This window comes from Protobothrops mucrosquamatus, unplaced genomic scaffold, assembly GCF_001527695.2.
Source record: "Protobothrops mucrosquamatus isolate PMUCROS unplaced genomic scaffold, P.Mucros_1.0 scaffold1141, whole genome shotgun sequence".
In the NCBI taxonomy this organism is placed as follows: Eukaryota; Metazoa; Chordata; class Lepidosauria; order Squamata; family Viperidae; genus Protobothrops; species Protobothrops mucrosquamatus.
The window spans coordinates 254,039-281,370 of NW_015387358.1; the positions used below are offsets into that span (position 1 = coordinate 254,039).

At 41.6% G+C, this 27,332-nt stretch overlaps 1 protein-coding gene across 4 annotated transcripts; it reads right to left on the reverse strand.

The window, feature by feature from the left end:
- Positions 1–3,118: 3,118 nt before the first annotated feature.
- On the reverse strand, positions 3,119–26,769 carry LOC107291530 (BRCA1-A complex subunit RAP80). 4 transcript variants are annotated; one of them, XM_015820538.1, is made up of 7 exons: positions 26,615–26,769; positions 15,036–15,114; positions 12,738–12,864; positions 5,839–5,902; positions 4,906–4,948; positions 4,627–4,688; positions 3,495–3,541 (listed from the first exon to the last, which is right to left on the reverse strand). In XM_015820538.1, the coding sequence occupies exons 1-6, from the start codon at positions 26,658–26,660 to the stop codon at positions 4,676–4,678; spliced, it is 372 nt and encodes a 123-aa protein (XP_015676024.1). In that variant the 5' UTR covers positions 26,661–26,769; the 3' UTR covers positions 3,495–3,541; positions 4,627–4,675. The 4 variants fall into 4 exon arrangements, with proteins under 4 accessions (XP_015676022.1, XP_015676023.1, XP_015676024.1 ...); XM_015820536.1 differs by lacking the exon at positions 4,627–4,688 and having other exon boundaries at positions 3,119–3,541; XM_015820537.1 differs by lacking the exons at positions 4,627–4,688; positions 5,839–5,902 and adding an exon at positions 8,082–8,145 and having other exon boundaries at positions 3,119–3,541.
- Between the last annotated feature and the right edge of the window lie 563 nt (positions 26,770–27,332).

The following is a 27,332-nucleotide window of genomic DNA, read 5'->3' on the forward strand; positions in this document are numbered from 1 at the left end:
GGATAGTTACTACCCAGCTAACAAGCAGGCTTTCTCCTTGTTTGCTCACTGCTCTCAAGTACCCTTAATAAAATACTCCAGTCAAGCCACAGTGCAGAATGGTAATAGATTCTCTGAGAAAAAGACAGGCTGCTCTGTCCCAAGGTGACCCTGGGACTCTGTTGGTCTTGCATAAAGAGAATGGCTGCTGATAGACTCGCAAGTCTGCCATGCATATTCCTGTGGCATTTCCTTGAACTCATCCTAGACTCTGGTGACGGCCAAGCTTGTGAGAAAGTTATTTTGTTCTTTGCTTGCCTTGTCACCCGTTGAAAAGATAAACAAGAGCCTTTGTTTCCAGGGACATGCCAGCAACAGACTGACAGTTAACAAGGAAGAAACCAGGAGGGTGGGTAGATGCTGTTGCACCGAGAACACATGGTTTCTTTGATGAAATCAGGGAAAGATCTTGGCAACATTTCAACTTGGCGTGTTAACTGGGAAAGAAGTGCTTTGGAATTTAAGTGCCCTGTATCAGAATCCAGTCTCTTTTTAAAGTTGCGTTTCATTTCGTTGCCAAGGTTTGTCAGCTTAAAGTAGCAAGCTCCACAGTTCAAACCAGTGAGGTTCCAGGGAGCTCACTAGATGACGTTCCTTGTAAAAGGAATTGCCGTCTCAGGACTAGCTGTTAATGCGTTCTCCAGATTGAAGAGGTGACGTTTTTCCTTGCCCGCAGCCCTGAAAGCAGGGAGGGTCAGTACTATGGTTTCTTGCCACTCTGAGCAAATAAACGTAGGACTAAGTCCTAAAACAGCGGTTCTCAACCTATGGGTCGCGACCCCATTTGGGGTCGATCGACCATTTCACGAGGGTCGCCAAGCAAGGCTGTCGGCCATTTTTTTCCCCTTTCCGGCGGGTGCCTTACCTCCCTTGAGCTGGGCCAGCTGGTGGTCGGCCTGCTCCGCCTCTGCCGCTTGCCAGCTATGCCTCGGCTGGCGCAGGGGGCGGAACCACGCATGTGCGGCCCTCCCAAGCAGGGAAAGTCCTCGACTTACGACCGGTTGGGTAGTCCTCAACGTACGACCGGTTTAGTCCTCGACTTACGACCGGTTTAGTCCTCGACTTACAACCGGTTGGGGGTCGCGGCATTAAAAAGGTTGAGAACCGCTGTCCTAAAACAAACTCACAAAAGGACAGGAAAGCCTTGATCTTGCCAAAAGGGGAAAAAGCATTTCAAAGCTCCTATCTTTCCTATGCCCCCACCACTGTCCCCACACATGATCTTCAGTTCTTCTTAAACCGAACAGCCCCCCCCCCCGGCATTACAGTGTTGTCCATCACTATCTTAGATCAGAATTTTTAAAAATGTTCCAGGTGCCAGAAGAATTTGACTGAAGTCCTGTGAGAGACTAAAGGCAAGAAAGAAAGTTCCTTTAAACACAGCTATTTTCTGTCACTAGAGGTCTCCTATTGATTGGGGTTCAGCAATTTTTTTTACAAGTTCTGCAGCCTGAAAATGTTTGAAAAACTTTGCCATGGACTATGGGGAAAAGGTTCCTGCATGAATTTTGCATTATTTGCTCAATTCATATCTTAACTATGTTAAGATTTGGTTAAACCTCCATCCTCCATCTACATTATGAGAGGTTTTTGTATTTGAACATACCATCATTTTAATGTGCAACCTACTCCCCATCTACAACCTGAAATGGTGCAGCCAAGCAACATTTTTCATTTAATTCAATTTGTTTTAAAGGCGTACGAATTGTGATCCTGAATGCTAGTAAGTACCCAGGACAAATAATAACTGGAGATGCATATTTCCAAATGAAACCTTACTTTCCTAGTTTAGTAGCTTTAGCGCTAGAAATACTGAGAAAATAAAACAGGCGAAGATAAAACCAACCTAACTTGTATATTGTTTCTGTTTGTGTGGCGTGCTGATAAGGAAGCTCTTCTGACCCTTCCTTTCTCTTCTGCATTTCCAAGGTGTTGTTATGACACAGATGCCTTTTTCTGCACACCTCTAGGCCAGCAAAAACCCTTTCTTCTGCAGTCGGTGTCAGTGCCAGCATTTTCATAGTAGATAAAATGAAATTGCATTAAGAGAACATGACATCCAGCCTTTTGTTCTCTCTGGCCTCTAACCTGATTTAGAGACAGAGATCTCTGCTTTATGTGTAATTACTGTTACCTGTGGCCTGCCCTTGAGCTCTCGCAATAGCATAACCTCCACATCAAAACAGAATAGTCTTAAGAATGCACTGTACTTGGTAGGAATATGAAACCATTAGGTAGCAACAGAACACCCAGGGGCAAGCTTCAGCTGTGTTAAGCACCCTTGGGCCCAATTTTTCAATTCAAAGCACTTTCGGACAAGGACTGAATAAATTACATTCTGTGTTGCATCCAGCAAATATGGCCTTCAATTAATATTAAAACCGTAGCAGATCAGGGAGCGAGGGTAAGAGATTGAGGATCACTGCAGTATTAATACCACAGTCTCATGTAGATGTTGGGTGTTATATAACTCAGAGCTTACCACAGGCTGCTTTAGGACCCTATCTGATCCCTGGTCTGATTTTTCATGCACCGTGCCATTTCTCTCCATCTTCATGCACCACATCACAGCATAACCTCATGGCTGGATGAGTAGGACACATATATATATATATATTAATGTCCTTAAGCAGCTTGGACCAGGAAATAATCCAGAAATGGGTTATCCTGATCAAACAGAAAAACCTAATGCCCTTTCTCCTCCGACACCTGTCTTCCATGTTTACCAGTTTCGGTTTAAAAGATGTCATCCCTGCTCCCATAGGACAGAAGGCCACGCAAGCCGGGCTTTTTTTTTATTCATCACTCTGCAGACTCCTTCAGTTCTGTGGGAATTAGTGCAGGCTCTCTAGTCAAAGTTAAATACATTTTTAAATAGGAGAATGAAATCTTCCCAGTAATAGAACATGAAAGCGCACAATTTTGGTCTTTTTGCAGTATTCTGGGAGATGGGTCCCAGATTGGTGACCAGCATTTAACGGTTTACTTAAGTTGCAATGCAGTCTTTCGGCTAAAAATACGTGTATTAAAAAAAAATCATAAAGAGCAGAAATTGAAGTTTATAAAAACATAATAAATATATTTCATTTTATTGTCTAACTGCAAAGGAAGGTTGAATAGGCACCTATAGAGTACACGCTTAGTCGATACATGACAAATTCTAGGAGAATTCATACAAAAATTAACAGAAGAATGAGTAGGGAGCAGAGCTGATTAGGGAGCTGAGAGGTCTCTGCCAAGTAGGCTCAGTAGAGTCCATATTTTGGTGTCTTCTCCATGATGCCACCCTCAGCACTTCTTTTGCTTCCGATGGCTGGCTTTGGTCTGTTTCCAAGTGCGTGGCTTAATCACCATCTGTTTTTTAAAGTCCACTAGGCAGTCTTTGGCTTCAGAAATGGAAGTGAATGATCTAATAGGAGAGTCACTGCAGGGTCCTTGAGGGAAGAATCTTTCTGAATTCTGGTTGCCCTCTGTTTCCTTGTCCATTTCTGTTGAGCTGGGCCTAACAGAGAGGATATTTTTAAAAAATGAACTGGGCTTCCCAGCTGCACAGTGAACTCTTTCATAGCTTTCTCACTTTCAATATTGTAATTTTAAAAAATATACAAGTACACAAAGGAATTTATAACTGAAACTATCTAAATCACATATTTAATAACATCAAAATAAGAGAAACCTGACTTCAAAAACTGAGCAAAGATACAAAAGCACAATAAAACAAACAAACAAAAAAATTGAAACAGCCTATCTGACTTCCAATAAATAAAAAGTCAATGGGGTTTGCCAGGGGAGATTTACATAATCCCAGTAGCATGGCAGAGAATGCCTTGTTTTGTGCTTTAATCAATCCACTGACTTCCACTGACCTAATTGAGATGAAGGCTACCAATGTAAATGCAGGAGCATGCCAATTTGTATGGGGGGAAATATTCTACTAGTTACTAATGCGAACCAACAATAATATGCAGTTTTCAGCATACCAAATATACAAATCTGATTAATGCAGTCTGTACCAACTATAGTTTCTGAATGGTCTAAGCAATTCACATAGTACATGTTGCTAAGCATTCCATATCCAGGCTGCAAAAATCCTGACAACCATTATATGACAGTAAAAAAGACACAAAAATTATTGTTATTAAACGGCAGCAAAGAAAGGTGTTTCATATAACACTTTGTAGTTATCTAGCAGGTTTCTGGACTAAGTTGTACTTTATCGGTATATTGATAATATGCAAACTAATGTGCCACTGTAGTTTAGGAGTATTTAAAGCAGAGAGCAGATCCACAGATTAAAAGTCAAGCAGTTAAGGAGAAGTATTGGTTTCTGGAATTATACCAGAGAAAGAAAAACACCATTACAAAGCGCTGCTCCAGTCAAATGGATGGTATTAAAAAAAACTGCAGAGAGATTCAGAAGAATTAATAAGGAAACCCTTCCTAATATAGGCCACCCATCTTGACGGTCAAAGCAGTTTCAGCCCCCAAATGAGGCCTGAATACAGATTGCAAAAGACCGAGATAAGGAGTTGTTAATTTGTTTATGAGTAATAAACTTACAGCAAATTAACATATTTTTCCACTCACCATATGCCCTCCATAAGTTTAAGAAAAGAAATCTCTTGTCTAATGTAACTCAGGTTTTGGTTCTAAGAAAAAAAAAAAAACATTGTTTAACTGCATTACAACAGAAGGAGTAGACTTTGCCTTCAATGCTAAAAACTAGCTTCCTACAGGATTTCTTAATTTCGTTTAGCTTTTCCACTTCGTTGAAAAAAACAGCACTGGAAATAAGTGACAAGGAGTGTTGCTGCAGCCCATTTAACCACCGAAAAAGCTTATAGTACAGAAAGAGCACCAACTAACCTTGAGTCTTCTCTTCTGGATGGTGGAGCAGCCATCTCTGCATCTGGAATATAATACACCACAGAATCTTAATTACTTCAAGCAAGGTTGATGATGGCTTCTGTTTCGAGATCAGCAAGACTCATTCTAGTGGGCAAGCAGAGAAACTGCAGCCATCTGGTAGTAAACACATTCTACACCAGCGGTTCTCAACCTATGGGTCGCGACCCCATTTGGGGTCGATTGACCATTTCACGGGGGTCGCCAAGCAAGGCTGTCCTCCATTTTTTTCCTCCTTTTCCGGTGGGTGCCTTACCTCCCTTGAGCTGGGCCAGCTGGTGGTCGGCCTGCTCCGTCTCTGCCGCTTGCCAGCTACGCCTCGGCCAGCGCAGGGGGCGGAACCACGCATGCGCGGCGCTCCCGGGCAGGGAAAGTCCTCGACTTACAACCGGTTGGGTAGTCCTCGACTTACGACCGGTTTAGTCCTCGACTTACGACCGGTTTAGTCAACTTGCGACCGGTTGGGGGTCGCGGCATTAAAAAGGTTGAGAACCACTGTTCTACACAATACCCTCCTTTCCAGCTTGGTGGGCGATATGGGGCAATTTATGCATTATTTGGACTTGCAGTTTTCTCTAATACAAACCTTTATATGATACAAGGAAAAGGAGCACAAAGGGCTTCTCTTGTCTTATTGTAAAATACATACAATCACCTAATATTATCTCACGGAGACTCCCAGGAGTGATTCTCGTCTTCATTAAAGTCAAGAGAAATCCTGTTATACAAATGTTTAACTTGGAACTGATATACATGCAATGGGAAGAAACACAAAGACTATCCATTTGTAGTGGCCCAGGAGCTATACTGTATCGCTTAAGGACAAGCCTGTTCCTGTGACTCAACCTAGATTGCGTCAATACAGGAATGCTGGCTGGGTGCTCACTTTCTTACCTGCAGCCTTGTTTTCAGATTGTTCTAGCATACTCAGTAACCGGCCTTCACACCTTCCCTTCTCCTAGAACAAAGTAAGAGAATGTCCCCATTAGGTCTTGCACAAGAAGGCTTTTGACAAAGCATCTCATAAGAACCACCCAGAGACAGAAGTAGAACTCTGGACATCTTGTGGCTGCCCAGAACAAAAGGGGCGTTGTCTTACCTGAACGCCTTTTCTCAGTACGGAGATGGAGAATTCACACATATGGGTTTTCATTGGATGCCTGCTCTTGAGACCAAGTAGTCAAACTTGACACGCCCCCTCTTGCTGGCCAGTCTTTAACGAGGGCGAAGTGACTGAAGATGGACGAGGTGTTGGCTCTCAGACCCCTACAATGGCCNATGCGAACCAACAATAATATGCAGTTTTCAGCATACCAAATATACAAATCTGATTAATGCAGTCTGTACCAACTATAGTTTCTGAATGGTCTAAGCAATTCACATAGTACATGTTGCTAAGCATTCCATATCCAGGCTGCAAAAATCCTGACAACCATTATATGACAGTAAAAAAGACACAAAAATTATTGTTATTAAATGGCAGCAAAGAAAGGTGTTTCATATAACACTTTGTAGTTATCTAGCAGGTTTCTGGACTAAGTTGTACTTTATCGGTATATTGATAATATGCAAACTAATGTGCCACTGTAGCTTAGGAGTATTTAAAGCAGAGAGCAGATCCACAGATTAAAAGTCAAGCAGTTAAGGAGAAGTATTGGTTTCTGGAATTATACCAGAGAAAGAAAAACACCATTACAAAGCGCTGCTCCAGTCAAATGGATGGTATTAAAAAAAACTGCAGAGAGATTCAGAAGAATTAATAAGGAAACCCTTCCTAATATAGGCCACCCATCTTGACGGTCAAAGCAGTTTCAGCCTCCAAATGAGGCCTGAATACAGACTGCAAAAGACCGAGATAAGGAGTTGTCAATTTGTTTATGAGTAATAAACTTACAGCAAATTAACATATTTTTCCACTCACCATATGCCCTCCATAAGTTTAAGAAAAGAAATCTCCTGTCTAATGTAACTCAGGTTTTGGTTCTAAGGAAAAAAAAAAAACATTGTTTAACTGCATTACAACAGAAGGAGTAGACTTTGCCTTCAATGCTAAAAACTAGCTTCCTACAGGATTTCTTAATTTCGTTTAGCTTTTCCACTTCGTTGAAAAAAAACAGCACTGGAAATAAGTGACAAGGAGTGTTGCTGCAGCCCATTTAACCACCGAAAAAGCCTATAATACAGAAAGAGCACTAACTAACCTTGAGTCTTCTCTTCTGGATGGTGGAGCAGCCATCTCTGCATCTGGAATATAATACACCACAGAATCTTAATTACTTCAAGCAAGGTTGATGATGGCTTCTGTTTCGAGATCAGCAAGACTCATTCTAGTGGGCAAGCAGAGAAACTGCAGCCATCTGGTAGTAAACACATTCTACACCAGTGGTTCTCAACCTATGGGTCGCGACCCCATTTGGGGTCGATTGACCATTTCACGGGGGTCGCCAAGCAAGGCTGTCCTCCATTTTTTTCCTCCTTTTCCGGCGGGTGCCTTACCTCCCTTGAGCTGGGCCAGCTGGTGGTCGGCCTGCTCTGTCTCTGCCGCTTGCCAGCTACGCCTCGGCCGGCGCAGGGGGCGGAACCACGCATGCACAGCGCTCCCGGGCAGGGAAAGTCCTCGACTTATGACCGGTTGGGTAGTCCTTGACTTACGACCGGTTTAGTCCTCGACGTACGACCGGTTTAGTCCTCAACTTACGACCGGTTGGGGGTCGCGGCATTAAAAAGGTTGAGAACCACTGTTCTACACAATACCCTCCTTTCCAGCTTGGTGGGCGATATGGGGCAATTTATGCGTTATTTGGACTTGCAGTTTTCTCTAATACAAACCTTTATATGATACAAGGAAAAGGAGCACAATGGGCTTCTCTTGTCGTATTGTAAAATACACACAATCACCTAATATTATCTCACGGAGACTCCCAGGAGTGATTCTCGTCTTCATTAAAGTCAAGAGAAATCCTGTTATACAAATGTTTAACTTGGAACTGATATACATGCAATGGGAAGAAACACAAAGACTATCCATTTGTAGTGGCCCAGGAGCTATACTGTATCGCTTAAGGACAAGCCTGTTCCTGTGACTCAACCTAGATTGCGTCAATACAGGAATGCTGGCTGGGTGCTAACTTTCCTACCTGCAGCCTTGTTTTCAGATTGTTCTAGCATACTCAGTAACCGGCCTTCACACCTTCCTTTCTCCTAGAACAAAGTAAGAGAATGTCCCCATTAGGTTTTGCACAAGAAGGCTTTTGACAAAGCATCTTATAAGAACCACCCAGAGACAGAAGCAGAACTCTGGACATCTTGTGGCTGCCCAGAACAAAGACCAGCTTTCTCGTCACTACCCCAAGTTTTTTTTTCATTTTATCATATCTGCACTTTAGTAATGTTGACCTAGTGAGCTGGCTTCGGGCCCCCAAAATACAAAGCCACCTATGTTTCACCACTATACTCTCAAGCTTACATATATTTATGTAAATGAGCAACAACAAACCAACAGCCACATTTTTGTTAGAGCTGGCACTAGATGGTAAAAGTTCCCTGTCACAAAAAGGCAATCTTCCTTTCTTCTGTCCTCCCTAGCCACACACAGTAATCATGAGGGAAGAATTGTTAAACATGGTGAGAGGGACCTCGGAGTCCTAGTGGACAATCACCTAAATATGAGCCAGCAGTGTGCTGCAGCTGCCAAAAAGGTCAACACAGTGCTGGGCTGCATTAACAGAGGGATAGAATCAAGATCACGTGAACTGTTAATACCACTTTACAATGCCTTGGTAAGGCCACACTTAGAATACTGCATCCAGTTTTGGTCACCACGATGTAAAAACGATGTTGAGACTCTGGAAAGAGTACAGAGAAGAGCAACAAAGATGATTAGGGGACTGGAGGCTAAAACATATAAGGAACGGCTGCTGGAATTGGGTATGTCTAGTTTAATGAAGAGAAGGACGAGGGGGGACATGATAGCAGTGTTCCAGTATCTCAGGGNGAAGCAGCAGAAATCATTTGTGTTGATTTTGAAAAGCACAGGGAGGACCTGGGCCTTAGGTGCCAAAAAGTCACGTTAACATTTCTGGCGATTGTTTTAAACATCAGCCAAGTTCTTCCGTGGAGAAAAAAACGAAAAAGAATTCTGAACCAAAGCTAGTGACATGAACAGAAGCTTCCCATTGCGCAAGAAAATGCAGAATGTTTGGCTGTGTCCCAGCTAAACTCATCAACAGGCAGTCTTGCCATTTGCATATAAATTCCTGAGGGGCCAGGGCCTGTGATGGATTTAAGGGATTACATAAAACAGAGACATCATGTTGCATCTTCCTGCTGAGAAATCACATTGCCTTAGCATTCACACTGCTCTATGGATTAAAATCTTACCATCTGAAATAAATCAGCACAAAGGCTACATGTAGGCCTTTGCTGCACAAGATGGGTAATGCATGTAAGGCAGCAACCATGCACAACTTAGAGAGGGGACGAGGACCAGGACTTGATGCACTCCTGTCATGCCCGGAGTTAAACCATGTGGGAATTGAATGGATGAATTGCGTGAATTAATCGGCTAGACAAATTTGACACCTTGATCGTAGATTAAGGTTGGCAATAGCTGACGGAAGGAAACATAGCTGAAACCTAAGGGCTATAGCCAGCAAGGGCTTAGCAAATGATTCAGAATCAGCGGCTGTACACAGTGATGTCTATGTTTCACAAATAACTATTTGCATTTTTCCCCCTAATGGTGATCAACTGTATGCTCTTTCATTCCTCCTTCTGCGATATATGAACAGGTCTCCAGACACACCATATTTTAAGTAGTAGATATAGGGCAGTGGTGGCGAACCTATGGCACGGGTGCCAGAGGCGGCACTCAGAGCCCTCTCTGTGGGCACACACACCGTCTCCCCAGTCCTAGGCCTTCAGCTGGGTTTTATAAAACCTTTTAGCTTTAGGCCTCCGCCGCCATGTGAAAAAAAAAAAGGTTCAATCAATCAGTCAATTTCAACTTCTCGCGGGGGAAAAAAAAGATCTTGCAAAGTTGGAATTGATTGATTGAACTTTTTAATCCCACCCAGTCTGCCGTTACCACCGCAGCCATGCCCCCAATAGGCCACACCCACCCAATGGGCCACGCCCACCTGGCACCTGATGATGCATAAGTGGGTTTTGGGTTGCACTTTGGGCACTCGGTCTCTAAAAGGTTTGCCATCACTGATATAGGGCAAATGTACACTTACTTTTTGAACTACAATATGTCTTTCTCGGCTATGGTTCATCTTTCCATGAATATGGGGTGGTGTTTTTTTTGCAAATAATTTATTTTCAAGTTAGCTGACTGTAGTTTTATTGACTGTAGTGTTTTTTTCCTTCCTCTGCAGTAATTTCCAGCTCTGACCTACCCACTAAGACTTTCAGTGTCTCCAAATCCAGCTGTCTTCAATCACTCCCATGAGTGAGTCCTATTCCCTTCCTTCTTTTTATACTATCTTTTTAAAAATATATATGTTTGCCTCCCCTTCCTTTATGCCTTTTATTTTACATTTATTTCTGTAGCATCTAGTGCAGTGGTGGCAAACCTATGGCACGCATGCCAGAGGCGGCACTCAGAGCCCTCTCTGTGGGCACGCACGCCGTTGCCCCAGCAGAGTTCACCAGAGTAGTTAGCACGTGGCATTTGGAAGCGACAGGGCAGGAAGTGAGCGAGCAAGCGGCGTTGGCCCCCCGGGGATGCCCCGGAGATGGCGAGGGACTGGCCCCAACCACGCTCACCTAGTCTGCCGTGACCACAATGACCCAGTGGGCCACACACACCCGCCATCCCTGAGGGCACCACAATGCTGATGCAGCCCTGGCACTTTGTGATAAATAAGTGGGGTTTGGGTTGCAGTTTGGGCACTCAGTCTCTAAAAGGTTTGCCATCACTGATCTAGTGGCTCACTCAGAGTACATGCATTAGGCTCCCTACAAATTCATTATCTCTGCTACTGCTTCCTTATCAACTGCACTGGTATGCCTGACATAGGATGAAATACAAAGAGTTACTATAGTGTTTGGAAAGAGTTCCAAGTATACCGAAGGAAAAGAATTAGCACAGACTTTGTCTTACTACCTGTTGTCCACCAGTAAGGCTCAATTCTGCACTCTGGTGTGACAGTAATATTGTAGGCAGAGGTCATTTTTGTTCAAGATAGCAATTCTGAGCAGGGAAATACTGTTAGACTTTACAAAAACATTTGCATTTACCAATTATGTCCTTTTCTCTCTGCCAAGAAGTTGGACATAAAGGATCACAAACAGAAAAATAATATTGTGAGATAGTAAGCGAATCATTGTACAAGTAGAATAGAAAGCACATTCATAATGCGGGATTTGTAAGGTACGGATCAATATGGGTGAACATATAAACAATGGATGGCCATGTGAATAGCCAAGTATTCCACAAAAATGTTTCTCAAAAGAAAGAACGACCTACCTGGGGAATGAAGCTGGAATAATTAAAATAAAACAGACATTTCTCATTATTCATCTCACTCAAAACACCCCACCATGGCTGCAATGCATCTCTCAGAGGTGGAGAGAATACTGTGCTGCAGCATTTTAGATAGAGGAGCATGGAAAATTGAAGGGGAAGCAGGTACATGTTTTGCACAGATTGTGAAATTAAACATAGCTACAAAGATGGGAAGAACAGCAAAAGCTACACGCTTTAATTTCACAAACATTTCAAAATGACTTTGATTAAAACACCACATTAAAAAGTATTTATAAATAAATACATGTATATTCTATGCAAGCAACAAAGGCTAAGTTATTGATGCCAACAGTGGTTCAGGGTTCTTCTAGTTCAAGAATACCGAATGATGTTAAAGAAAAGGAACCACACAACTATTTCGTTTTTCCTTTCATGGGAAAAAAAGGCAGGATTCAAATGGGAAAAGATCCACTCTATAGCCCAGTACAAAAAAATAATAATCCATAAATACAATACAGTGGATGCAGACTTCATCTAAGAGCACAACTCCAGTCACAACTGGAGAGGATTCAGCAAATATTTTATTAAAGCTAGCAAGTTACAGTGAGCCACTGGTCTCTTGCAGTTAAGAGACTACCACTGACTGGTAAACCAGGTTCTTATATAGGTTTACTGAGTTTCAAGATAAGTGTAGATATACTTTTGACTGACAAATTTTTTTTACAACCTATAAGGAGTATTCAGGAATCTAGGAGTCCCTGTATCCAGAAAGAGAATACTTCGTAATGCAGAACATTTAGCTTTGAAAAGTGTAAATTCCCAACAAGTTGACTGTTATTCTAAGAGTTTGACACTGCATCCGACATTGAATGGGAAGCATTGTAAACATGCTCATTATCAGTATTCTTGTGAATGTTGCAGTTTCTGAAGACATACTGTTTGTGAATCAAAGGCCATTCCTTGAGATGGCAAAGGTTACAATTCTGGGAGGATTTCCTTCCTCATTCAGTCTGTTGGTTGGTTTTTCCCCCTATCCTTGCCTTCCTGCTGAACATTGATCATGGTGAATGGAACTGATGGGATTTGAAATCAACCAACATCCATAGGGCTGTGGACTGATATTCTAGTTGAGATGTAATCTCATCATTTAAAATCAAGTCAAACAGCCAGAGTGTATTTTTTTTTCAATGCAGCCAAGCTTATTTATGAGGTTGGAGAATCAGGAAGACGCAATCTCTCTTCAGAAAAGGATATAAACAAAGACAAGAGTAGATCTGCTGGTCTATCCCTGTAAGTGTGAACCAAGAATACAGATCCTTACTTTTGCATGCCGCAGCCTCTTATGACTCTGGGTTCCATCAACCTTCCGGCTACAAAGACAACCATCAACATGGCTCTGATACTCTTTCCTTAGCACTAGAGATTTACAAAGATAACACTTCTCATGCCTGCCAAATAAGGAAGGAAAGAATTGCATTAGAATTCATTCTTTTTCATTTTTGCTGCTTCTAGCTGTTCTGTAGGTAAGACTTGTCAATGGAACAGGATCTGCACAGTGATGTGACCGATACTGTACTGTAAAACTGGCCTGTTGCCTAGTCAAAAAGGATAGAATGATTAGCAGTTTTCTTCCAACTGCTTTCCTGGGTGCTGCTACTGCAGCAATGGGATGTAATGAAATCAGCTCCTCTAGCTATCTCAAACAATACTGATTTCCTTTCAGAACCTGTCAACTCAGTTGAATGAAGTATCTGCTTTTGCAAAATTGGAGTTATTCTGTGCCCCAAAAAGCAAATCAAGTGTATTAAGTCAGAGACATGTTTTTCTCAGTCTAAATGAAGTCATCTAACTAATAAATCTGCCAGGGCACAATTTCCTTTTTAAAGCGTGCGGTACTGACAAAGAAGCATTGAACATTTGGAGCTCAAGAATATGGTAAAACACCAGCCTCTACCAACTCTCAGATCACTCCAACTAACTCAACTGTGTCCCATAATTCCCCTGCTAAACAATCTAACCATATCCAAGCAGCCAATCTGCCCCCCCCCCCGCCCCCTTGGCACAGGAGGGCAGAAATGGAACTGGAGGTGGCTGCTTAATTGATGATCTGGAACTAGAAAAATCCAGTGAAATTTGCTGCACAATGATATCTGGAATGTGTCTGAGGAGCCCCCTTGATGCTAAATCCCGCAGTACTTTTCCATATTTTCTTTCCAGTCCCTGCTGATTACCAAGATAATGTGACTAAACAGAAGCTGTCCTCTCTATAATTAGCCTAATTCTATTAGTTATGTTGCCATCCAGTGTTTGTAGCAGCAACATTATTTTCAGGCAGGATTTTTACTGACAAACTCTTTCTGGGTGAACAGGTGGGGGGAGGACAGCAATAAGAAAGATTAAACAAAACCGGTTTCATTTGAATTCCTTAATTTCATTAACAGTGTAACCACAGGTAAGGCACCAGACCTGCTAATCTTCTCTATCATAGCTTTGTTCTGATAGAAACATGTAGATATGCACACCAATTAATCTACTTTTCCAACCTACGCTGCTCTTAGAGCACGGTTTAAGGTAACTTCCTATGGCTGACGGTTTGGCTGCTTTGCAGAACTTTGCAAATTGCCTTGATATTTATTGCCTTTGTCAGCCTGTGCAAGACCAAAACAAATTGTGTGATTTTGTCCCAGGACCAAAAATACCTTTAAGAACAGTAGTGCTACAGGAATTTGCTTGTGGTCTCTGTTTGGCTTGCTATCCACAGTTTTAAGATCTCCCTTTATTATTATTTTTAATGCTCAGGGGACTTGCATGTTTCCACCATGCTGAAACACCCTCACTGCAGGAATATATAATTTCCTCCAACACTGAAAACAGCTGTGAGACGACAACGGGTACATTTGTTACAATGTGGAATGGCAAGCAGAGATTTAAAGACACTCAAACTCACATGAAATATGGTATCGTAATGGCCAAACTGGCATTTGTGCTTGAATACTAGTTCTATTTCTTACCTTTATCTTTATATTATTACATTTCTACAGTCTGAATTATGCAGACACAATCAGTACAAGGAATATTGCTACATTTACATGACAGTCCTGGCAGATTCCAGAGCTAGATTATTAAAGCTGGGAATCCACCTTTGCCATTGTGAATAGAGTTTTATAAGTATTGTTTCAATCACATTATGGGTTTAATAATGCAATTAAAAGGGGAGACGGCAATGAATGTGTTTAACTAGCAGCACATCAACATTCCCTAGGCGAGTGTTTCTCAATCTCATCCACTTTCAGATGTGTGGATTTTAATTCCCAGAATTCCCCAGCCAGCATGGATTGGTCTGTACATTTTAAAGTGGATGAGATTGAGAAGCACTGCTGTGGGTAGACAATGCTGAATTAGGCGTTCTAAAAAGAATGTAAAACCTAGGCAAGCCCAACTAGAAGGAAAGGTAAAAAAATAGGTAAGACTGAGGTGGTCTTTCCTATTACAAGATGCTTCTTGGACACAGAATGATGAGTGAATCTATCAAAGCTTCAGAGTTTTATGTAACAGAAATATCTACCAGGGCTCCAATTGAAAATCGTCAAAATGGACTATATAGAGCATACCTACTTACTTGTCAATGTCTACAGATTGTGAGGTTTTTTTGCAGCTGGCAAGCTTACTCTTGGCTTCCCTCTGTCGCCGGGTCATTACTTGAAAACAAAAATAAAACAGTTGTTCTATCTCTCTTCTTGGAGATCTCACGAAGTGTCAAGTATCACAACAAAACACACAATATATGTTTTAGAAAAGAACTGTCAAAGCTTCTTGCCAAGTAGGACCAGTTTGCTTGGGGCATCACCATGAGAATTGTGAGGTCTAATTTCTAATGATGTGATATTTCTCATTATGTAAGGTGAAGTTTTAAAGCAGACATGTCAAACACAAGGCCCGGGCGCCGGATGCGGCCCACGAAGTGGTTTCATGTGGCCCGTGAAGCCATCCTGGAAACAGTGAGGGAACGGCCCCCGCTGCCTTGGCCCTGGCCCAGGCCGGCTGAGAGCCAATGTACAATTTTGTGGTGACCATCTATTCTGAAACGCATTCAGTCTTAGCTCCATAAGGCCATCTAGAAACAGCGAGGAACCAGCCCCTACTGCGTCAGCCCCGCCCCCTGGGTGCATGCTGGGGAGGTGTCACCTTTTGTGAGGAATGAAGAAATAGACCATGCCTTGGCACTTGCCCCGGTCCCACCCCCTTGTGCCAGAGACCCTCAGATCTGTCCCACTCCTGCCCAGGCCCCCACAGGCACCCTTGGCGTGAACTATGTAGAGCTGGCCATGCCCACCCAGTAGGCCACACCCACTCCATCCACGCCCACCCAGTAGGCCGCACCCACCCTGGCCACACCCAGCCGGCCCCCCGAGGGCAACCGCAATGCTGATGCAGCCCTCAATGAAATTGAGTTTGACACCCCTGTTTTAAAGCATTCACCCAGTGCACGAAAACAGAAGCGTTGACTTAAACTGTGTATGAAGGATTTTGCACCAATAATCTAAATTATTTCATTTCTACATTCACATGGGAACTCTAAACAACCAAACAATTTAAGTCACCTATCTATTGCTTTGATACCTAGTAGAAATGTTGGACAAATATGGGAAACCTGGAAACCAACTCTGACAATGCTGCATTCAAAAGATCTGCTCTTTCTAGTAGTGTTTCAAATGAATGATCTCAATGAATCAAGGTGAGAAGTATTCCAGTGGCTTGGATCATAGGGTACACTTATGTGTTTACTGGGGAATGAAAAAAAGGGTAAAACCCAGAACAAGTGGTAGCCTGCATTTCCATTGTGGAATGCATGTCTGCATATTTGCATAAGGTACAACATTTGTTTTTAAGAAGTCCTGGATTTGGGTAGATTATGAAAAGGGGTTTTGACAAGAGCCTGAGAAGTGAGGGATAGGTCTGAATAGAGACGTAGGGGCAAAAGAGAAGAGAAACCTATCTGATTGGTTAAAATCACATAACCAAGAAGACCAGAAATACATTTTAAACAGGGAAAAAAGGGTAAGAAAGGCTAACAGCCAAATTTCTCCATATATCAGAATAATCATATACGCAGCAATACTTCTTTATACTGGTTAGATTTAATCACTATAATAATGAAATCAGGGCAAACCCAATCAGAGGCCACCGCTTTTCTTGTCAGCCATTTATAAACCTGATTTTAAAATGTTCGTTTCATACAATTGAATTCCTTTCCATTTCTTTCTGTTGACAAACCACCAGCTATGCTACTCGGGGAACATATCAGATATCCTAAGCCATTTCCACCAGGGGGCTAGAGTTGCTAATGTAGAACAGATGCTGCTTTAAGCACTGTTGGGCAATCCAGTGGAGGGGGCAGCGTATCAGAACATTTTTACAGCTTCGTATCAGATCTTCCTGTGCTCAATGCTCTCATTAGGAGAAAGGTTTGAATTTGTGTTATAGGCACTATAAAACTGTTACTGTTTGCTCAACATCTGTTCTAAAGTAGGTGCACCTACGGAGTTCAGAATGGAAAGATGTCTGATCAGTGCCAGCAACGTCTGGGCTTTGAAGCATTCATTTTGGCTCCTTGGCCCCTCTGTATTTGCTCTTGGACAAGAAGCAACGGATGGAAACTAATGTGGGAAGTCAGAGCCTCCCCCCCCCAGAGAAGGAAATATTAAAAGAGGCAGAAAAATATATTTCCTCAAAAGTATTTTAAAAAGCAGAAACCAACTTTGCCCCCATGTCTCTGTCCCAAGCAGGAGCCAGCCCTATACAAATGCAGATGTAAAACCATCAGAAAGTTTGTCAAGACAAAGAGACTTAAAATCTGCATACCCCACCCAAGCTCTAGGAGTCATTAGCCCCATCACCAGGGAAGCAGGATATGATAATAGGATTAAACCACAGATATCAAGGCCTAGAAAAACACTCAGAGATATCCTCAAGGTTCATGCCACAGGAACAGGAAACTATTCCAAACAGGGCTAGAGAGGGTATAAAAACCTACTGCCCATGTGCTCAGCCCTTTCTCTCCTCTGCTCTTTCCTGAAGAACCATCTTTCTGCTTCTTCAATAAACTGTAACCTTCTTCCCAAAGCAGTCGCCATGTTGCTTATTTATCCCCGGCTTGGATGAACCAGGATGAAGACTTACTTCTGACACTAACCAAAGAGAGAAGCAACCTAGAACTAAGGACAAACTTCCTGACAGTTAGAACAATTAACCAATGGAACAACCTGCCTCCAGAAGCGGTGAATGCTCCAACACTGAAAGTTTTTAAGAAGAGACTGGACAGCCATTTGTCTGAAATGGTATAGGATTTCCTGCCTGAGCAGGGGGTTGGACTAGATGATCTCCAAGGTCCCTTCCAACTTATTATTATTATTATTATTATTATTATTATTATTATTATTATTATTATTATTATTATTATATAACAGACCAATTTTAATGGGTGCATATCCCCTCCTTACATGATGCAATGACCAGTGTGAGGACTATGTATTCTCTGGGTTAAAGTTTATACTTGCAGACACTTCCGGGCTGCTTACTTGCAAGGAAAAAGTTGGTGATGAACATTCACAAATTCAGAAAAGGCGGACTCCTTAAGAGGGGACAACGACTCATTTCTGCAAACCTGGCCTGGATCTGGGTACAAGTAGTTTCTATACTTGACTGTTAATCCCCAAGTTACTTGACACTCCCAAAGGCTTTTTAACAAGCTAGTCTGCAGCAAAAGCAAAGCAGTTCTCTGAGCCGGTGCATAGTTGTTAATATTCCTATAACAGTCTCTTGTGCACAGCTCAGGTGTTAATCAGTGCTATTTTTTTCCAGCAGAATAGAACACATCTGACACAATAAGGCTGCTAGAAACCTCTGGGACCAGAACATCAGAAATGCCAGGAAAGACCGGTGTTTCTACTGCCAACGGAAGCAGCAGCAGGAGACGGCATCACCGGCAGCATTAGCCTTTCATAGTTGAGTTGACCTGCTCCATTCCAAACACCAAAGTCAACAAGGCCATGGTAAGATTACGCCAGCGAGCTCAACTCAGAGCAAGATTCCCAAGGAAAAAACCAAAAGGGAAAAACAGCTCCGAGATAACTCTCCACTTACAGCAAAAGAGAAAAATGTGCTTCTCAACCCTCGATACAGAATGAGCACAGCATCTTCTCTCTCAACATGCTGGGCTAACTCAAACATGTTTGCAATGTTCACTGTAGTCACATTAAAAGTTGATCAGTTTCGGTTTTCTTCTCGCCAGTGCCAAAGCTCTCTCGATTCCTCTGAATATAAAATAATCTCCCTTCGGTGCATTCAACTTTGACTAACCCTTTCCATCCATGCTGAGAGGGTCTGGTAGCTAATGGCAGCCCTTCATAATTAAAATACTCCTGGAGGACCCATAATGGGCCCCTGCAATTATTTTGAATAATTTGGTACATTCCTGGCAATTTCTCCTTTAATTTTTTTTATGAGTACCGTATTTTCCGGCGCATAAGACGACTGGGCGTATAAGATGACCCCCAACTTTTCCAGTTAAAATATAGAGTTTGAGTGAGAGAGAGGGGGGAGAGAAAACTTGATGAGTAATATGCCAAACCACATGTGTAAAGGAATAAAATAGAATACCCGTATTTTCCGGCGTATAAGACGACTGGGCGTATAAGACAACCCCCGACTTTTGAGAAGATTTTCAGGGTTTAGAAAGTCGTTTTATACACCAGAAAATACGGTACATTTTGAGTTCTTCTGATTCTCCAAAATTTTAGAACAAACTTTTCCAAACTATTTCCTAGCCTATGAGACGGATTATTTTTCTAATGTGACTTCCGACATAATCTTAATGACTTCCTTACTATTTAAAGATACTGTGTAGATCAGACATGTCAAAACACAAGGCCCGGGGGCCAGATGCGGCCCGCGAAGTGGTTTCATGTGGCCCGCGAAACCATCCTGGAAACAGCGAGGGAACGGCCCCTGCTGCCTTGGCCCTGGCCCAGGCCGGCCGGGAGCCAATGTACAATTTTGTGGTGGCCATCTATACTGAAACGCATTCAGTCTCAGCTTCACAAGGCCGTCTAGAAACAGCGAGGAACCAGCCCCTGCATGCTGGGGAGGTGTCACCCTTTGTGAGGAATGAAGAAATGGACCATGCCTTGGTGCTTGCCCCGGTCCCACCCCCTTCTGCCAGAGACCCTCAGATCTGTCCCACTCCTGCCCAGGCCCCCACAGGCACCCTTGACGTGAACGATGTAGAACTGGCCATGCCCTCCCAGTAGGTCACACCCACTCCATCCACACCCATCCAGTAGGCCGCACCCACCACGGCCACACCCACTCGCCCCCCCCGAGGGCAACCGCAATGCTGATGCGGCCCTCAATGAAATTGAGTTTGACACCCCTGCTGTAGATAGTGTCTTGAAATCACCTTACTATTTCAAGAAACATAAATTTACACGTTCAAAGCAAAAATCATCTCAAAATGTATCTAATATACTTTATTTTGAGGGGAAATAGGAAGAACATCCAATAAACAAAGGACTCAGTTTCAGTTTACTCTTGGGACCACTGAACAAAATCTTTCAGGGCTCCTCGAACATGGGGGCATTGCCAGAGGAAAAGAGCTGATGTGGTTCCAATCGTCAAAAAAAAAAAAAAAAAGGGGGGGGGAGTGGATCTGGGAAACTACAGACCAATCAGCTTGACATCAATACCTGGGAAAATCTTGGAAAAGATAATCAAGCAGTGGATTTGTGAGCATCTAGAAATGAGCAAGGCAATTACTAGAAGCCAGCGTGGCTTCGTTAAAACAGATCATGCCAGACAAGCCTTATTGCCTTCTTTGACAAAGTGACTAAATTAGTTGATAAATGAAATGCTATGGACACAGTTTACTTAGGCATCTGATAAGGCATTTGCCAAAGTAGACCACAGCCTACCCTTAATAAGACAGAACAATGTGGTACAAACATTACCACCACCAGATGGATTTGCAATTGGATGACCAACCAAACTCAGCATGTCACCCTCAATGGAAGTCCATCTACATGGAGGGAAGCATGAAATGAGGTACCTCAAGATCTTGTCCTGAGTCTAATGCTCTTCAGCATCACAAATGATCTAGATGAGGGCATAGAAGGGGAACTCGCCAAATTTGCAGATAAACACCAAGCTGGGGAGAACTGCTAACACTTTAGAAGATAGACTCAAGATTCAGAAAGATCTTGATGTACTTGTGCAGTGGGCCCTAGCCAACAAAATGCAATTCAGTGGTGAGAAAAGTAAGGTCTTACACTTAGGCAAGAACAACCAAATGCACAGTATAGAAGAGATGATACCTAGCCCAACAGTAACAATTGTGAGAGAGATTTAGATTCCTAGTGGACCACCACTTAAGTATGAACCATATTGTGCTGCAGCTGCCAAAAAAGGCAATACTGTCCTAGGCTGCATCAACAGAGGGATATTTCCAAAATCACATGAAGCAATAGTACTACTTTATATTTACACCAAGTGAGGCCCCATTAGAATACCATGAACAGTTCTGGTCATCACAATACAAGAAAGATGCTGAGACCCTAGAGATAGTACAGAGGGTCTGGAGGCTCAATCACATGGTGAACAGTTTAGGGAACTAGATATGTCTAGTCTAATGAAGAGGACTAGGGGGTGACATGAAAACTGTCTTCCAGTACTTGAGGGGCTATCACAGAGAGGAGGGAGTTGGCTTATAATCCAAAGTAGCTGAGGGCAGTAATGGGTGGAAGCTCATTAAAGAGAGATCCATCCAGGAGAAATTTCCTGACAGTGAGTACAATTAATCAATGGAATGGCTTGCCTCCTGAAGTTGTGGGTGTTCCAGCAATGGAGGTTTTCAAGAAAAGATTGGACATTCATTTGCCAGAATGGTGTAAGGTCTACTGCTCGAGCAAGGGGTTGCACTAGAGGGTCTCCAAGATCCCTTCTGACCCAAATGATTCTATAATTGCATATCTTGGCTATATTTACCAGACCATGCTAGTAACCTATGCATGTTAAATATAGGGAAATATAGTTGAAGGAGCAGCATCAGCAATGTATATACAAGCCCCCAAATAGAAAATAACCTCCACTTCAACTTTTTCATAGATACCGTCTTGGATTCCCATGTCTATGATAAAATACCATTGAAAGTCCCTCATACTGACATATTAGCTCCTCAGCCTGTAAATCTTGGAGTATTTTTTCGATGTACTAGTATCCTTTTGCAAAGTAGATCTTTTCAATTTTGCATCATATTCCATATATTACCAGAAGAGAAAATAGCAGGTATTTAAATTTTTTATAAATACTGTGGGGGAAAATCCCTAAATGAGATAAATGACTCTAAGTTGGTTTCCTTTGCAGCAGGCCTCCCACTGTGTTGATACAAGACCCCATCCCACAATCATTACATCCCTCAGTATTAAATACACACATATTTTTTAATCAGCCTTGCTATTTTTAAAAATACCTATCAATGGTATTATTTCTTGCTATGTTGGCCTTAAAATGCTACATCAGTGTCACTTCTCTTGATGTTGAAGCTTTTTTAAAAACAGCACCGGCAGGAGGAGAGCTAAGGGAAAGGAAGACGGACACCTTGCACCTGAGGTGTGGCTGCAAGGAGGGTAAAAATGGCATCCTGTCTCAACCCCAGATGCATTCTGCAACGCTGTGACACTACTTCTCTTCAACAAAGTTGGAAATTGACTCCTTATGGAGCGGAAGACAATTCATTGTTAATCTTTGATTAACATCCTGGAAATACCTAGAGAGCAGAACAAAGAGAAGCAGAAGACGGATCCATAAAAGAGACTTGCATTATGTAATTAGCAGGTATCTAGCAAAGAAATCCAGGGGTCTCCCTATCTGAGTTACAATGGTAACCTACCAAGGAAGTGCCAACCAAAACAGGTATGCAGGAGGCTCTGACAGCCTTCTGTTGCCCGAAGCCCCCTTTCTTCCTATTAGGATCATGGAATGGAAAAGGACCACTCAATTGGAACATACTATCATATGTGGTGGGAGTGCCCGTGAGCTTGTGATTTTTGGACTAAGGTTAAAGAATGGTTGGAAGAAATACTAGAGCGAGTGGTAGAGTTAAAACCAGAATTTTTCCTATTAGGTATAACAACGCAGAAGTATGACAAAGGCATACTCTATTTGATGCTACACATTCTAACGGCTTCCAGATTGGTTTATGCTCAAAATTGGAGGAATAAGGGAATTCCAACNGAAAGATAAGACAGAACTGGAATATTTCGAAATCTGGGACAAATTTTATCGCTGGTATGAATCAAGGAGAACCGCTCGGATCTTAAGCTAACGATAGGATTGAAACATACATATAATTGTACATATAATTGTATATATAATTGTATTGTGTAGAAGAATGAGGTTTATATAGAGGTTAAGGATGATGTATTAAGTTTTTTGTATCACGAGAAACAAATTGTTAGGAATATTTACTCTGGAATGCCACGTATGTCCATTTTTGTTTTAATTGTATTATAAATAAAAAACTTTTTATAAAAAAAGAAAAAAGAAAAAAAAAGAAAAGGACCACTTAGTCCAATATGTTGCTCACTACAGGAATCCAAACTAAAGCATCCCTAATAGCTAGTTGCCCATCCTCTACCTAAACATAGTCAAAGAATTGAAGCCACTACCTCTCTAGGTAATTGGTTTCACTGTCAAAACTGTTCTTACTCTTAAGATCTTTTTTCCTGAACTGCAACCAGAATCTGCCTTCCTGCAACTTCAGTGTATTATTCTGTGTTCCACTCCGTGAAGTGACAGAAAATAGATCTTGCCCTTCTTCTGCATGCAGTTCTTGCAGTTAACAGCGATCATATCTCCCCTTACAACTTTTCTTCCAAAGGCTAAACTTGATACTACTGCATGGCATGTCTGTGTCAGAAATGGCTGAGAGGGATCCAACTGGAGACTTCTGTTCAGGCGACTCCATCTGAGCCACAGCTTGTCCATATATAAGTTATGTTATCCAATGACACATCCTCGCATATCAGCATCCCTCCAGTCTTGACAATTACAACAGTGGTAAAAGGCATTCTGCACACTTCCTTAAAAGATTTCAGGCAGGTTTGCCAAAGTGAAAGACCAGCTTAGCTAAAAGCTGCAAGTGTGTGTGTATGTGTATTTTCAACCACAGTAATTGCCTGAACACAAAAAGCCATGTAACCATACCTCGGGTGAAATTGTCTTCTGTATCCTCCAAGCTGATGCAGCTTCTTTAAATTACGAACTCAAATAACAGCCAAGGCATTTACAGGAGGCAGTTACAGAACAATAGATGGACAAGTCACAGAGGTTATTTTGTAATGAAAAACACTGAAAGATGGTAGAGTTTATAGTATCAGAGACCTCCACAGGAAAACCAATTAAGAACTCCCCAAATTGAATCATTGACCCCCCCAAGTCAACGCTCAGGAAGTACAGTAGCCTTCTTGGAACAGACTAAGGAGAAGGATGGTTCAAAGTTTTGATTTTCTTTCACAGTGCTGCTGCCCTGATTGCAGAGCAGCCAAATATAAAGACTATTCAGAAGCAACTGGTCAAATATGGGGGATGTGAAATAGAGAATTTTCAAAATAACATCCGGCAAACTTGACTCCGCTAGCTTCAGATAGTTATATCAACTTTTAGAAGGTTGCTTCAAAAGGAAAATATCAAAAGGTCTTAACAAATTTTGCAGATGCAAGTCTGATCTAAATCAAATCATTGATCCAGAGATCATGAGAAGCACTAAATCCCTGAGGATTCGATTATGATTTTGATTTGCCATACTGCAGTTTCAGTATTGCAGACGCCATGTGAAGGCGTTAAGGGGGCTATGGAAAAAAATAGTAAAAAGCTAGTTTTAGGGAAGGTATAGAAAATTTTATCTGAGAGCCATTTTAGCCATACATTCAAGCAAGGTAAAATATTAAGTGGAGGGAAGATGTTTGTGAGTTTATATACAAAGTAAAGGATAGCTTTTATTGTATTCTGTTTTTTTTATATTATGCATTTAAAAAGCAAATAATAAATATAAGGCATTATATTTTGCCTTACTTCTACCATTTCCAAAACATTAAACTACAAAAAAATATCTTATGACTGGATAATTACATTCTTTTCTTCATATTTCTTCCCATTAGTATCACAGCAACTGTTTTTAGAAACTATCATATTTATAAATGCAAATAGCTAACCAACCAATGGAAACAAAGCGAAAGCAAAGACTTTCTCCATATTGGAAATAGAATCTCTGTCCATAATTCAGGTTGTACTACTGTCCTAATAATATGCTGCACAGGCCACTACATGTACAGCAGTGAGTGTATGTTACGGCTAATTATACACAGAGGTATATACATGTAAGTAAATAAAATAATTGAAATAATTGTATACTTAGTATACAACACTATGGTACAAACAGGGAGACAACACAGGGCATATTGGGGAACATATAACACAAGAACACTTCTTAAAAATACACAAGTCCTTGTTAGAAGTTAGAAAAAAATTGTCATTCATTATAGAAATATTAGTCCTCCCTACAGCATGAAAAGATTTAGGCAACTATTGACAACAAATAGTCAGAGACAAGGAAACTATTTTTTTTTTAATTGCTCAAATTCATAACATTTGATTTTTATAATTTCTAATTCAATAGAGAAAGATTTCTGAAGGGCTAAATCAACTTGTTCATATTTGAGAGTAGGAGAGTAGTAATTTTAGAGCTGTAATAATGCCTACCTATAATGTACTGCAGCTTGACATGACATGGTTAGTGGCATGACAAGGTTAATTAAAAGAACTATGCCATTATATTAATCATACCATTAAAATGCAAATTGGTGATACCTTCTTCCTATCTTATGATATATTTACAGTATTGTCTTTGCTAGAAATCAGGTGTCTTATCTCTCCCTTACTAAAGGGGAGGCCAGACTCTGCATTAGTGATTCTAGTTAATTTGGTGTCCTTTATGAACTATAATCAATCCATCTGTAGAGAAAACTGAATTGATACTATAGTAATCAGATCACAAAAACATCAGGGGAACATTTGGAATTCTATACTTTGAATTCCAAGTCCAACACTGCTGTTCCCTGGGACTAGGTAGATGGGGAAGGGGAAGGAATGACAGACCAATCACCTGACTAATGGGAGGGCAGAAATACTGATGCTCCAACCAATATGTCTGCCATCCATCCATCCAATTTCTATAGCCACTTATCTCTTTGTTCTCATTCCTGTTGCTTATACAGTAATGGGAAAAACAATAATGATAGGAGGCAAGGAGAGCAACAGATCTCTCTTGTTGTTTTTAAAGAATAATGGGAGGGGATAGCATCTACAGCGTTTTGGCTCTGGGATGTGAGAATTCCTACTAATTGGAAGTCACCTGTTCTGCAGCTCCAGAGGAAACACCACAAAACTATCTTTGCAATGTTTTTCTGAAATAGGAATTAAGCTTAGTTAATTGCTAATCAACTCAGCTTCTCAATCTCATGTAAGCCCTACAACATTGTTGGGACACAGGAAGGCAATATCCATTTAAGCTTGGTACTATCCCTATATGTGGAAAGAGCCTAAGGCACCATTCCTGCTGCTAAATAAGATGTCTAAATACAATGAATATTTTTTTTTCTGCGTATCATACATATACAACTGCGCAGGTTAAATATTTAGGATATTTGTCATATCAGGCCGACATTCACTTACTAAAAATCAATGCCTAGCAAGAGCTGTTTGCAAAGTTAACTCTTTTAATCCAGCAGCATATGCAGCAATGTTAGCCACTGCTAAGGACAGGATTTCTCACTGGTAAATAACTTAGTAGACCTGGAAAGAGAAGCACGTTAGGGATGAGAACAGGGGCTAGTTAAGATCAAAAAGCTTGGACCTCACTTCATAACACGAAAATGAGAGGTTGCATTAACAAATAATGGAGACTAAATTATGGACTAAGGTGTTAGGTCTAGAAGCTACATACAGTTCTGAGCACTGGATAAACTATACAGAAGTGTATGGAAGTTGTCCCCCAATGGATTTTCCTAACTAATATCATAATTGCAAACAGATGCAGGGGGTCGGCCAGAACTGAAGCATAGTTGCAAATCAGAGAAAGCAGCAAACCTGGACCATCTTCAACTGCGTCCACTCCAGTGCCATTACAATTCATAGCATGTAGCTCAATTTCTGAAGCTGGGAATCTGAGTTCGCACAGCGGACATGGCACGAGGTTATCAGCTTGAGGGCTGTGCCCGGGTGCATGCTCTCTTGCATCTTCATCAGCCTGTGAAAGAGGATAACAAATCAGCTAAGCTGGTGTTGCAAAGTTTGTTGTCTGTGCTCAGCCTGGATCATCTGTCATTTCTGATCTTCCCTTGGCTTGATTTTCCCAGGAACTTTTTTGCAACTCAATAGGTCAACAGGTCAGAGAGCCTGACACTGATGAGTGAGCATTATGCTGCTGATAATCAATGCTCCTTTCAAAGACACGGTGTGCTCCCAAATCATTATGAGAGCCATATGTCCTAGTTAAAGCAAGGATTCTCTGTGCCCCAAGTATGCCATTCTTTTGGGAAAATGAATAGAATAGAATAGAATAGAACTTTATTGTCACGTCGAATGTACACTAATCGTTGATACAGCTCTCAAAGGGTCACCACTTCCAATATACACTACATAAATATGACAAAAATAAATGAATAAATACAGAATTATGCATATACCCACATATATGACACAGAGAAACAACAGTCTAGTTTGGATTATGTATACATGTGCATGGCGAGAAAAACGAATCTTAAGAGTTTACCAGACGGATGGCACAGGGAACAAAGCTATTACA

What these genes read in the sequence shown, in the direction of transcription:
- LOC107291530 (XM_015820536.1), bottom strand. Translation starts at nt 26,660, where the DNA reads ATGAATTGTAATGGCACTGGAGTGGACGCAGTTGAAGATGGTCCAG. An exon ending in CGCAGTTGAAGATGGTCCAG is followed by an intron (nt 15,115 to 26,614) that starts GTTTGCTGCTTT and finishes TTTGTTTTCAAG; the next exon opens with TAATGACCCGGCGACAGAGG. An exon ending in CAATCTGTAGACATTGACAA is followed by an intron (nt 12,865 to 15,035) that starts GTAAGTAGGTAT and finishes CTTATTTGGCAG; the next exon opens with GCATGAGAAGTGTTATCTTT.